Consider the following 13,034-nt stretch of genomic DNA (forward strand, 5'->3'; position numbering starts at 1 on the left):
AGCAAATAACTACTCTGTCCAGCTTGATTTCCTCCACCGACTGCAAGGCTCAACAGTACAGCCAGCCAGGTAGTCTGTAATAAGTTTCCTGCCACCCCACATTGTGATCACGTGGTTTGAAAAACATTGTTAGGAACCACCAGGGTCATATACAGTCATTGGTAACCACTCAGCTTGAGCAGAGGTTCTTGATGGAATGTTGGTCAGATTTGCTTAATTTCTAGGACAATGTGTGATTCATGGATTCAGGATTGAAATGTTCATGTTATTGTTAGTCTGTATTAGGAAGATCACCAAACCAGTTGAATGAATATCTGTTCACCTTTAATACATACAAATGAAATATATTACATGTACAACACCTCTCCGGGCACCAAATGCACTGTGCTCATTAGACTCCGTTTTTGGTCGGGTCAGTCACTCGGCCCATGAACAACAAGCTGTTAGTGGCCTCATGGTAGATAAAAAATAAGAAGGGTCGGTTGACGATGAAGGAAGAGGGTAAGGCGTATCCAATAATGCCGCTTTCTGTGGCAGCGGCTACAGTGGTGCCTCTCTCATCCACCTCGATCACTGCCTTGTGCAACACCTGGAACCACATTATCATTGCAACAATATGTTATTTGTTATTTATCCACAGTGAGTAATAAAGTTGCACATTTCTCAATTGGTTAAGGCAAGTTTGGCCTGTTAATCCAAGAACTGACCTCTGACACCTTCAGGCCTGGGTCTTTGCTCAATTTAGTGAGGTTAGCGGTGTCATGGAAGATACTGGATATACCCAAATCTGGTAGGATGTTGTGCATGGCGTATGATTGCTCCATCTTGAACTTGGGCAGTTGAACTTCTAGTTTCCTTTAAAAAACAAGGAACTTTCATACATAGGAGAACGTATTCAATATGAAACACTTAGAAAACCTATGGAATTTTGCAATGTTTCACCACAAAATACACTTGACGCTTTCTATTTACCTTTCTTTCAGATTTTTAATCCAGTTGAGGAATCTTTCAGCTGTGATCTCATCATCTATTGTGGTATAATCCAGGCCTTTGTTGGGTAGCAGGATAAGCATTGAAACACCATCTCGGTACGGCAGCTTCAGCACCTTGGCATTAAGGGGAAAGTCGTCCATTGTGTAGAACTTATCCTCCATTCTTAACATCATAGGCACCTGGACAATATTGTAGTTGTCAATATAGAAACGTTGAATTTCTGTGTGATTGAGATTGAAGGGCATCTGCCATTCACCTAAATTCCAAATATGACAAAGCATATTTATTGGAAAGCAAAACCCACTGGGCACAGACGTCAGTTCAATGTCTATTTTTGATTTACATTTGGTTGAGGTGTCAACTAATGTGAATTTAACGTGAAATCAACAAAAAAATTTCACAATGCCAATAGATTAGGTAAAAAAAGGCCTTTTTGTAAATCCAATCAGTTTTCCACATTGATTCAATGTCATTATATTGCATTTTTTTGTTGTTGAAATGACATGGAAACAACGTTGACTCCACCAGTTTTTTCCCAGTGGGAAGTGTTATTGTTGCATTTTAGGCAATACAATTCCATTTTGAAAGTGAAATGTAAAACACAACATCTTGAAATAAGATATACTGATGGGATGCAATTATGGTAGACACAAGTGAAAACTAAATGTAAACAAGTTAAATGTAACGTTTTTTAAGTGTTTAAATCAGAGAATGCATGACATAGCTGCTCACCCCGAAAGAAAATGGTGTTGATGAGCATAAGTTGGGTAAGTGGATCCAAGTCAGACACCATCTCCTTGACTCTGTTATCAGTCTTTCTCATTATGTAGTCATTGATCATGGCAACGCTAGCTTTTGTATTTGCAAAGTCCACACTGTTGATATCAGCGTTGAAGAATTTCTTGATCTGGTCACTGTAGTCACTCTCTACCTCAAACTTTTTAGGCAAACAAAGAAGGTGGTGCTCTGGTCCAGTTTCAATGATTCATCTTGTGTGATGTTCCCTTGGAGTTGTTGGAAGAGTTCTGGAATGATGTCTGGTTGCTTGTCCCGATCTAGGTGGGCTAGGTTGAGCCCCTTCAGTATTTGGTCTCGTGTGGGACCCTGTGCTGCCATGGAGAGGGTGGCAAAAGCTGTGGATATGCTCAGGGGTGAGAAAAATATGTTATTATCATGGTAACCAGCAATCTTCCTGTAGAGAGTCATGGCAAAGTCCATGTTCTTGAAGGTCAGGTCTGTGATGTTGGGGCTCTGCTCTTGAGTTTGGTAGACGGGGATGAGGGACCAGACATGGGTCAGGAGGAAAAGGAGTCCCACCTTCATCATCATAGTAATTTGATGAGTTATGTGATTACAATCTGCAATAGTATTTATAGTGAGGTCCAAAATAATTTTGACAGTGAAATGTTTTTGGTTTTGCTCTGTACTCCAGCACATTGACGTTTATGTTATATGAATGAACCATTTAGAAACTACAGCACTTTTGTACATAGTCACCCCATTTTAGGGAACAAAACATATTTGAACAAATTCACGTATTTGTGCATTAAAGTAGTAAAAAGTTTAGAATTCGGTCTCATATTCCTAGTACGCAATAACTACATCAAGATTGTGACTCTACATACTTGTTGGATGCATTTGCAGTTTGTTTTGGTTGTGTTTCAGATTATTTTGTGCTCAATAGAAATTAATGGTAAATAGGGGTGAGTGGGGTAAACTGAACCATTTTTTACATTCAACATCACTCCATCAAGGTAAATATAGTATTCTTCATAACAAATATCTACATATATTTCAGGATGTTGTGTATCCCTTGACATAATCAGAATTTATGTAAACATTCATTTTGAAAACATAGCTTGTCCAAAAAAAGTAGTCTCTTGGCACAATATATGGTAAATTCAGCCACCTACACATTTCCGTACAGAACTAATTATGAACTAATTATGTCTATCTTTATTTCCCAAACACAATTCAACACAATCAGAATCACTTTGTGTCTTTTAATCATTTAAGCATCTTTTAACACAGGCTTAACACCTAACAAATACTTTTTAAAAAGTACACACTTCTAATATAGACCAGGCCCTGTTGTATCCCAGTGATAATGCCTTAAATTAGGCCTGGGAAGAAATCACTTCAACTTACCACATAGCCCTTGGCTCAACTTACCCCAAGGCAAACATTTGGACTATATTAGCCCACACAGCTTGAAGGATGCACTTTCATCTTAGGTTTAGGACCTTATATTGAACCTTATAGAAACCCCAACTGACATATAGAACAATCTTAAAATGATCTAATTTGATTTAGGTACCAGCACCATGAAATGTATTTGAACAACCTAACTTTTTTTTTTACCTAACTTGCTTTCTTCCACAGATTCCATAAAACAACCTCTTCCTATAATTTTGTACATGGTTTCTTAGAAACAAGGGTGTCTCAACTTACCCCACTCTCCCCTAATGTATTGTGTCATTTGAGTCACTTCCATAATAGAATATGTTTATAAACACTTGTACTTTAATGTGGACGCTACCTTGATTACAGATAATCATGAATGAATTGTGAATAACATTGAGTGACAGAAGCATTATTTTCATAACCCACCCCCAAAATTCTAACATCCCATTATTGATAATGGTTAGAGGATAGCATGACTTGGGTGTATGATCTTTGTGCCTAACTTTCTCATCCATCATTATTCACAATTAGGTGTTCAGAAACATATTCTATTCTTATTTACAATAAAATAGACACATAAAATGACACAATACATTATTTACCATTCATTTCCATTGAGCACAAAATAATCTGAAACACGACCAAAACAAAATGTAAATGCACCCAACAAGTATGTAGAGTCACAATCTTGATGTAGTCATTACGTGCTAGGAATATGAGACCAAATACTTCACTTTTGACTACTTTTATACATAAGTGAATTTGTCCAAACACTTTTTGTTCCCTAAAATGGGGGGACTATGTAAAAAATAAAATAAAAAAGTGCTACCCACCCAATACAGACAAATATCCTGAAATGAAAGCTGACAGTCTGCAGTTTAACCTCAAAGTATTATTCATTTCAAATCCAAAGTGCTGGAGTACAGAGCCAAAACAACACGTGTCACTGTTCAAATACTTTTGGACTTCACAGTATGTCATGTTTACATGTCTTCTAGACAAATGGCAAGATATTTGTTTGGTGATCAATGACTTATCAATGCATTGCATCAGAGCTCAAATAAAAACTACACTTAAGACAGAATGGGAAAACGTATATTTAGTAATTTCAGAACGAATGTCAGCTAATTTTGTTAGCAATTTAGGGGGCTTCAACATCACAACTCGCAAATAAGATTATCACAACAACAATAAAAGCAACACTGTATATACATATATTCTTACAAATAGTTGCATACATCTCAAAAACAGACCTACCTTTCAGCCTGGGTATCAGAAAGGTATTTTGTCAAAACCCTCCATCTACTATTTGGGGAGACAAAGTGCGAGTGTGCCTTCAGGGTTATCTATTAACCATGGGTTAGGTTTACTCAAACTGGTAGTCTTGTTTTAGTTTCTTTCCAAATGAAAGCAAATTTGGTACTGACAATTGATGTACCCACTTTGAAAGGTGGAAATGATTCAACTTAAATTAGGACAAGGATGTAATTCAACAATTCAGCCATAGATCAATGATGCAAGATTCCAGAAGATTTCAGTAGGAGCAAATATTTTATTCCTGGAAAGAAAACTTTTAGATACAGCAAATGAAAGAGAGTGATGTAATAAAATGGTGATGTGGAGTATAACAAACATATGATTGTTTAGTGCCTATTGAAGAATATCAAGAAGTGAAATGGATGCAATCATTAAAAAAACTAAAAGCATTGTGGCACCGCAACTCTAGTTCAAACTTTGCTCTCAAATAAAACAAGAACAATTTAAAGAAAAAGGGAATGAAATCATGGAATTTCCAGAGAAGTCAACTGAGCACAGCTCAAACTCTACATGGGATGTGTAATACATGCTTTGGATTAGCGTATCCAAACCGGAAAATTCCACGTAAATACGATAATTGTAAACAGCATTGATCATGTTATCACTGTATTAAAATAGCGTGTGTCTATACTACTTCAAAAGACAAAATAACAATTACAAAAACATATGACTAAGGAGTTTAAACCAGGGTGGTGGTTAATTAACTAGCTAGGGCAAGTCGGATCAGCCCTTTAAAATGCTGCTTATATATGTTTCTTTAGAAGATGCAGTAATACAGCTAAAACGGAATTCACCTCACTACTGGATATAAATCTATTATTTTATGATTTTGGGGGGGGGGGGGGGGGGGTGACCACTTACAAGACCCAAGTGAAAGAAGGCAAGAGACTATCATGGTCTCTACCAAACCTCTACTGAACTAGTGGTCCCATGTAGCACTCCCATACTGAAGGCTAGAGGATTGTCCTAGGTAATTATTGGTTTCCTCTCTCGTAACACACCTCACCATTTTGCCCATCCACCCACCAAACACACCTCGGCACGGTAGGCTCCATTAAGACCCCTCCCAGCGGAAAACAACAAGCGTAGGAATAAAAAAATCAAACCACAAATTAGAAATACAAGGCGCCGTGGTAGAAAAGCCATCACAGACTTGGAATAACTGCATTTTAATTCTTTATCGTCGCTCTTCCCAGCCTCAGGTTCAAGTCTGTTAGAGTAGACTAGCACCTTTTCTTTATTCTCTGTTGTTATACTCTTCTCTACAACCTGTCAGCGAACTAGCCAAGGGAGGTGTGCCAGCCTTCTGGCCGGCTATACGTTCGCTTATGGGAAGGGTTAGAGGAGGGGGTGAGGCTGCCCCATGAAGGAGGTACCAGTCGAGGCAGGTAGTAGTCAACGTAGGCTTTTGCTGGAGCACCCTCCACCTCACTGGCTGCGTTTGGCTTGTGCATCTTCCTCTGTGCCACTCTTCCCGGGTCCTGGAAAATGTGAGGGAAGGGAGGATGCTCGGAGTTTAAGTCTCAACCTATTATTATTATTATTATTATTCAGCAATGCAAGTATTACTGTATGAGCTCATTTCCCCCTTACCTGTGCTTTCTGTTGGTTGTTGAGGTGAAGTGGGCTGAGCCAGCTGTTGGGACTGTCTGTATGGTAAACAGTGGATCTACAGGTTAGCATTGTCTAGTCTGGTTATTTTTTTGTAACCACACACACACACGAACACCCACAGAATAATAAATATTCCAGATGGTGTAGCACTTACCTGTCAAAGTAGGCTTGTCTCCTCCGTCGCAGTTCTTCAGCTGAGAGTTTCTCACTCAGAGGTGCTCCTCCTGTAGTACTCCCTGGTGCTTGGCCGGACGATGTCGTTTTAGCAACAAGTCCCCCTTTTGGTATTGACGTATTGCTCACTACTGCCCCTAGACAGACACATAGACAAATTACTCATTTTAGTGTTAGTTTTGGGATACTTTTATCATATTGCCATACATTGTGCAAATTGCATAATGATTTTGTTAGCGGTCTGTTTATATATACAGGTCTAAACCAGGATATGTATCAAAGCGGTTGTGTGCGTGTGTGATTTTATTTACGGTTGCTTACCCAATAAAGCCTTACCCTGCATGCTGAGCTGTATGGCCCTGCGAAGATCAGCCTCTTCATCCTCCACCTCCATTCCCTGTCTACTCAGGGCCAGGGCCTTCCTCAGCTCCTCCTCATCCTCATCCACCACCCCCTCTACCACACCAGGGCCTGCCTCCAGCACACTACCCTGCCCTGATGACCTGCTGCTCAGGGTGAAAAGCATTGTCAGTGTCTCAAAGGGGTTAATTCTCTCCCCTTACCAACTAATGACTCTAGAGGTTAAAGTTCAAGATGCTGCATGAATCTGACAGTATGAGGGAATGGTGGTAATTTGTGGTTTGGCGAAAACTACTGTCACTCTGGAGGCCTCTTCCTCTTACCCCATGCCACTACTCGACTGAGCCTCGTCCTCTCCAATCAGCTTGGGTCTCTGTTGCTGCTGCACCTTCATGATCCCCAGAATCTGCTCTGCATCACACTCCGGGAGATTTCCTCGGATCACAAATATGGAATACCCTGCAAGAAGACAGGCCTTTGACCAACTAGCTAACTTTGATAAATCAAGAGCACAAAAATGTAAACACAAAAAAATATGAACATATCAGGTTGTTTTACCTTCTTGTTGTAACTGTGCAAGGAAGAGGGCTAGGTATGTGTCTGATATCAGCTCTGGTCCAGTCAACAATGAATTCAAATTAAACCACTGCAATGACAAATAAATCAGGTTAAATCAGCTGGCTATATCAACCGGCCCAAAATGTCTGAAGGGAAATCAATTATACATAGTAAAATCTCAACTTATACCTGTTGCCCAAGTTTTCGTATTGTAAACCAGTGCTCCTTGTAGTTGCATATGAATGCCTTTTCATTTCTGAAACAGAAAATAACATTATTTCAAATGTGATAGACCATATGAAAAATGTGTGAAAAGTGAAATTTCAAGATAGAAAACAAATAACTTCATACAAAGTTTATGATTTGTAGCACATCCACAGGGTTCTTACATTGGGTTTATCATAAGGCTCTGGTATTCTCGGCTGTTGAAGAGGATCAGCTCCAAACCCCACACTGATAATGCATTGCTGATAACCTGATGGTGAGACCACATAATAAAGTTGTCAGTGTCATCAAGAGGTAATCTTGACATATTGTAATCTATTTATTTTGTAACAGTTAATATATATATATATATATATTTTTTTTTTCTTCCCATCCCTCACTACCCCAATTACTATGACACCCCCCTCACAGTGTTCATTGGGAGGAGATCACAGAGACCTGGCAGTTTGGTACCAGGTCAACAACCTCTCCCTCAACGTGAGCAAGACAAAGGAGCTGATTGTGGATTACAGGAAAAGGAGGACCGAACACGCACCCAGTCACAGACGGGCTGTAGTGGAGCGGGTCAAGAATTTCAAGTTCCTTGATGTCCACATCACCAACAAACTATCATGGTCCATAAAACACCAAGACAGCCGTGAAGGCATGACAACACCTTATCCCCCTCAGATGACAATTGTGCAAGTTCTCCCACTTAAAAATATGAGAGAGGCCTGTAATTTCCCTCATAGGTACACTTCAACTATGACTGACAAAATGAGATTTTTTTTTCTCCAGAAAATCACATTGTAGGAATTGTAATGAATTTATTTGCAAATTATGGTGGAAAAGAAGTATATGGCACCTGTTTGAACTTGTTATCAGTATAAAAGACACCTGTCCACAACATCAAACAGTCACACTCCAAACTCCACTATGGCCAAGACCAAAGAGCTGTCAAAGGACACCAGAAACAAAATTGTAGGCCTGCACCAGGCTGGGAAGACTGAATCTGCAATAGGTAAGCAGCTTGGTTTGAAGAAATCAACTGTGGGAGCAATTATTAGGAAATGGAAGACATACTGATCCACTGATAATCTCCCTCGATCTGGGGCTCCACGCAAGATCTCACCCCGTGGGGTCAAAATGATCACAAGAACAGTGAGCTGGGACCAAAGTAACAAAGCCTACCATCAGTAACACACTACGCCGCCAGGGACTCAAATCCTGCAGTGCCAGACGTGTCCCCCTGCTTAAGACAGTACACATCCAGGCCCGTCGGAAGTTTGCTAGAGAGCATTTGGATGATCCAGAAGAAGATTGGGAGAATGTCATATGGTAACATGATACCAAAATATAACTTTTTGGGAATAACTCAACTCGTCGTGTTTGGGGGACAAAGAATGCTGAGTTGCATCCAAAGAACACCATACCTACTGTGAAGCATGGGGGTGGAAACATCATGCTTTGGGGCTGTTTTTCTGCAAAGGGACCAGGACGACTGATCCGTGTAAAGGATGAGTGAAAACCCACTTCCATCAGCAAGGGCATTGAAGATGAAACGAGGCTGGGTCTTTCAGCATGACAATGATCCCAAACACACCGCCCGGGCAACAAAGGAGTGACTTCATAAGAAGCATTTCAAGGTCCTGGAGTGGCCTAGCTAGTCTCCAGATCTCAACCCCATAGAAAATCTTTGGAGGGAGTTGAAAGTCTGTGTTGCCCAGCAACAGCCCCAAAACATCACTGCTCTAGAGGAGATCTGCATGGAGGAATGGGCCAAAATACCAGCAACAGTGTGTGAAAACCTTGTGAAGACTTACAGAAAACATTTGACCTCTGTCATTGCCAACAAAGGGTATATAACAAAGTATTGAGATAAACTTTTGTTATTGACCAAATACTTATTTTCCACCATAATTTGCAAATAAATTCATTAAAAATCCTACAATGTGATTTTCTGGATGTTTTTCTCTCTTTTTTGTCTGTCATAGTTGAAGTGTACCTATGATGAAAATTACAGGCCTCTCTCATCTTTTTAAGTGGGAGAACTTGCACAATTGGTGGCGGGCTAAATACTTTTTTGCCCCACTGTGTGTGTGTGTGTGTGTGTGTGTGTGTGTGTATATATAGTACCAGTCAAAAGTTTAGACACCTACACATTCAAGGTTTTTTCTTTATTTTTATTATTTTCTACATTGTAGAATATTAGTTTAGACAACTATGAAATAGCACATATAGCATCATATAGTAAGCTTAAAAGTGTTAATATAAAATGTATTTTCGATTCTTCAAAGTAGCCACCCTTTACCTTGACAGCTTTGCACACTCTTGGAATTCTCTCAACCAGCTTCACCTGGAAGGCTTTTCCAACAGTCTTGAAGCAGTTCCTACATATGCTGAGCACTTCTTGGCTGCTTTTCCTTCAATCTGCAGTCCAACTCATCTCAATTGGGTTGAGTGATTGTGGAGGCCAGGTCATCTGATGCAGCACTCCACTCTTCTTCTTGGTCAAATAGCTCTTACACAGCCTGGAGGTGTCTTTTGGGTGATTGTCCTGTTGAAAAACAAATTACAGTCCCACTAAGCCCGAACCAGATGGGATGGCGTATTGCTGCAGAATACTGTAGTAGCCACGCTGGTTAAGTGCGTCTTGAATTCTAAATAAATCATTGAGAGTGTCACCAGCAAAGCACCCCCACATCATCTCCATGCTTCATGGTGGGAACCACACATGTGGAGATAATCCGTTCGCCTACTCTGCATCTCACAAAGACACGGCGGTTGGAACCAAAAATATCACATCAGACCACAGGACAGATTTCCACCAGTCTAATGTCCATTGCTTGTGTTTCTTGTCCCAAAAAAGTATCTTCTTATTGGTCATCTTTAGTGGTGGTTTCTTTGCAGCAATTCAACCATGAAGGCCTGATTCACGCAGTCTCCTCTGAACAGTTAGTGTTGATGTGTCTGTTACTTGAACTCTGAAGCATTTATAAGGGCTGCAATTTCTGAGGCTGGTAACTAATGAACTTATCCTCTGCAGCAGAGGTAACTCTGGGTCTTCCTTTCCTGTGGCGGTCTGCATGAGAGCCAGTTTCATCATAGCGCTTGATTGTTTTTAAGAGTGCACTTGAAGAAACTTTGACATTTCTTGAAATGTTCCAGATTGACTGACTGTCTTGAAGTAATGGACTGTCGTTTCTCTTTGCTTATTTGAGCTTTTCATGCCATAATATGGACTTGGTCTTTTACCAAATAGGGATATCTTCTGTATACCACCCCTACCTTGTCCCAACACAAGTGATTGGCTCAAACGTATTAAGAAGGAAAGAGATTCCACAAATTAACAAGGCACACCTGTTAATTGAAATACATTCCAGGTGACTACCTCATGAAGCTGGTTGAGAGAATGCCAAGAGTGTGCAAAGCTGTCATCAAGGCAAAGGGTAGTTACTTTGAAGAATCTCAAATATATTTTGATTTGTTTAACACTTTTTTGGTTACTACATAATTCCATGTGGGTTATTTCATAGTTTTGATGTCTTCACTATTATTCTACAATGTGGAAAATATCAAAAATAAACTAAAACCCTGGAATGAGTAGGTGTGTCCAAACTTTTGCCTGGTATTGTTTGTGTATACACATACACAGTGTAATCATGAGGATCTGAATACATTATTTCATCTTATACTACATGATTGTTCGTTTTGTTACTCACTTGTATAGAAAAGAAACCACTGTCATCCATGTTACCAGATGGCTGCTGCAAATACACACAAATAAAGAGCATGAACATTCTAAAATCTACTAATAAACAACTACTGTATTTATCATAAACCCCAGGGCCCAGACCACTCCCATACCTGTAAAAAGGTTCTGTACTCCTCACTACCCATACCACCCTCCGCCATCCTCATCCTTTCCTCTTCATCCAGTTGATGGGCGATGGACGACAGGTCCACGGGGGTGAAATACTCGCCTTGCAGAAGGTTGTTAAGGCAATGCTGAGCACACAGGGAGCCCTCTTGCTGTAAATGAGAATGAATACATAAATCAAAATTGTACCACAGACTGCTATAAAATGTGTCAACAGCAGCTACTGAAGCTAGATATGTAACCTAGTTTATTAACTAACGTTAACTAGCCAGCTAATTGACAGAAATTACGCCAGTGAAACGCAAACTACAGCTAGCTATAATTAGGCCATGTAGCTAGCTAGCTTATTCACACATTTATAGCATTTCAAAGCATCGAGGGCGCATTTTGTAATTCGATAATTTACGTAACGTTATCACGTTCCCTAGTCAGCTCTAGTAAAAGTTGAGACAAGTTGGAAACTGGGACAAAAAGATAATTCAACTAACTAACGTTAGCTAACTATAATTTAACAAGCTGGCTAGAAAGAAGGCAAACCCCTCGATGTACTTCAGCTGTAAATTGGTGCAATTTAGCTAGATAACAAACGTAGTTATTTTGAAAACGGTCGGAATGCACATTCGGTGAACTTAATAATCGAAAGAAAACAGACAAGCTTACTTTCTCATGAAAGATGGACTCCATGTTTAATTGTCCTACTAAACGTCATACTCTGACCAAAGAATGTGATCTTACCTTCGACCCTGCTGGGTTCAGGACGAAACAGCCAATCAACTCTCAGTATTCGTTTGTTATTGTTGACACTTGCCAAATTTCCTTACTGGCTAGCTAGAGTTTTGTGATACAGATAGCTATGAACAAGAATATAAACGTCTTAGTGTACAATTCGATTCATGAATACAATCTGTGTATTATATCTAGTTAGCCTTTATTTTCATAGCAAAGTTTCAGAGGTGAAGGGTTGTCACTAGTTACCACAGTCAAAATGGCTAAATATATAGTAACATTTCATGAAAGCAACATTTGCTTTTTGGTCTTAATTTAAGGTTAAGTTTAAAATCTGATATTAAGAATACCATTTTTTTTTTTTAAATAGGCGTGGTTTAGACATAAGTATGACTTTGTGGCAAGTAGTGACGACAGAGGCGAGGAAGTCACGGCTAGAAAGAATACAACGTTTGTCAAATTAACGTCAAACGTTGAATGGTGTTGCATTTTAGCTAAATCTACCCCCTTCCCTAACCTTAACCGAAGCACCCTGCTACGTTAATTCTCCTAACCTGCTACAAAAAGTAACATCTCACAAAAGCTGAATCCCTTCTAGCCATGACTAGGCGAGGTCGATGACAGTCGCAAAAATAACTCCAAAACGTCTCTCCACAGTCTCACTCCCTAGCATCAACAGTTTTACGGCAAATGGAATATGGCGGAAGGTGAAACATCGTTAAACGGACTGGAGCTCAGTAAGGTATGGTATGCTCAAAATGTAAATTCTGTAAATTACACGCGTATTTTGTCTTGATCTATCTTATATTTTACTGATGATATGGTTTTGCACTATATTTGAGTTAGTTCCCGTTTTACTTGGTGGACGCTCTTCTACGCACCCCTTTTCAAGTTTGCTAACCTGCTAACGTTAGCAACATTTACTAGCTACTGTAGCTAGCTAGCTAGCTAATGTTGCAAGAATACTATTTTGGTGGGCATTCTATCTATCTATCTATCTGGTTAAGATATGTCTGGTACTTTA

The 13,034-nt window shown here is 39.7% G+C and overlaps 3 protein-coding genes across 7 annotated transcripts in view; 1 reads left to right on the top strand and 2 right to left on the bottom strand.

Annotated features, from left to right (window-relative positions):
• Positions 1–307: 307 nt before the first annotated feature.
• LOC110497872 (protein Z-dependent protease inhibitor) lies at positions 308–4,523 on the bottom strand. The gene is given in 6 exon segments (XM_036954823.2): positions 308–589; positions 708–855; positions 973–1,249; positions 1,726–1,939; positions 1,942–2,351; positions 4,435–4,523. Coding segments are annotated over 5 exon segments (1,218 nt in total). The 5' UTR covers positions 2,323–2,351; positions 4,435–4,523; the 3' UTR covers positions 308–391.
• Positions 4,524–4,709: 186 nt separating this feature from the next.
• LOC110497873 (ataxin-3) lies at positions 4,710–12,678 on the bottom strand. Of its 5 annotated transcripts, XM_090211297.1 has the most exons (12): positions 12,565–12,678; positions 12,020–12,135; positions 11,272–11,436; positions 11,127–11,171; positions 7,590–7,675; positions 7,390–7,456; positions 7,201–7,288; positions 6,966–7,101; positions 6,619–6,788; positions 6,263–6,419; positions 6,088–6,143; positions 4,710–5,975 (listed from the first exon to the last, which is right to left on the bottom strand). In XM_090211297.1, exons 3-12 carry the CDS (start codon positions 11,323–11,325, stop codon positions 5,923–5,925), a joined length of 912 nt encoding a protein of 303 aa, XP_090067423.1. In that variant the 5' UTR covers positions 11,326–11,436; positions 12,020–12,135; positions 12,565–12,678; the 3' UTR covers positions 4,710–5,922. The 5 variants fall into 5 exon arrangements, with proteins under 5 accessions (XP_090067423.1, XP_036810723.1, XP_021429992.2 ...); XM_036954828.2 differs by lacking the exon at positions 12,565–12,678 and having other exon boundaries at positions 6,604–6,788; positions 12,020–12,130; XM_021574317.3 differs by lacking the exon at positions 12,565–12,678 and having other exon boundaries at positions 11,945–12,048.
• Positions 12,064–13,034, top strand: part of ubr1 (ubiquitin protein ligase E3 component n-recognin 1) — a 37,775-nt gene continuing 36,804 nt past the window's right edge. The window contains exon 1 of the mRNA XM_036954818.2: positions 12,064–12,752. Within this exon, the coding sequence (XP_036810713.2) occupies positions 12,708–12,752 (45 nt within the window). The 5' untranslated portion in view covers positions 12,064–12,707. The remainder of the gene's footprint in view (positions 12,753–13,034) is intronic.

Source organism: Oncorhynchus mykiss, chromosome 19, assembly GCF_057628025.1.
Source record: "Oncorhynchus mykiss isolate SJ-2025 chromosome 19, ASM5762802v1, whole genome shotgun sequence".
In the NCBI taxonomy this organism is placed as follows: Eukaryota; Metazoa; Chordata; class Actinopteri; order Salmoniformes; family Salmonidae; genus Oncorhynchus; species Oncorhynchus mykiss.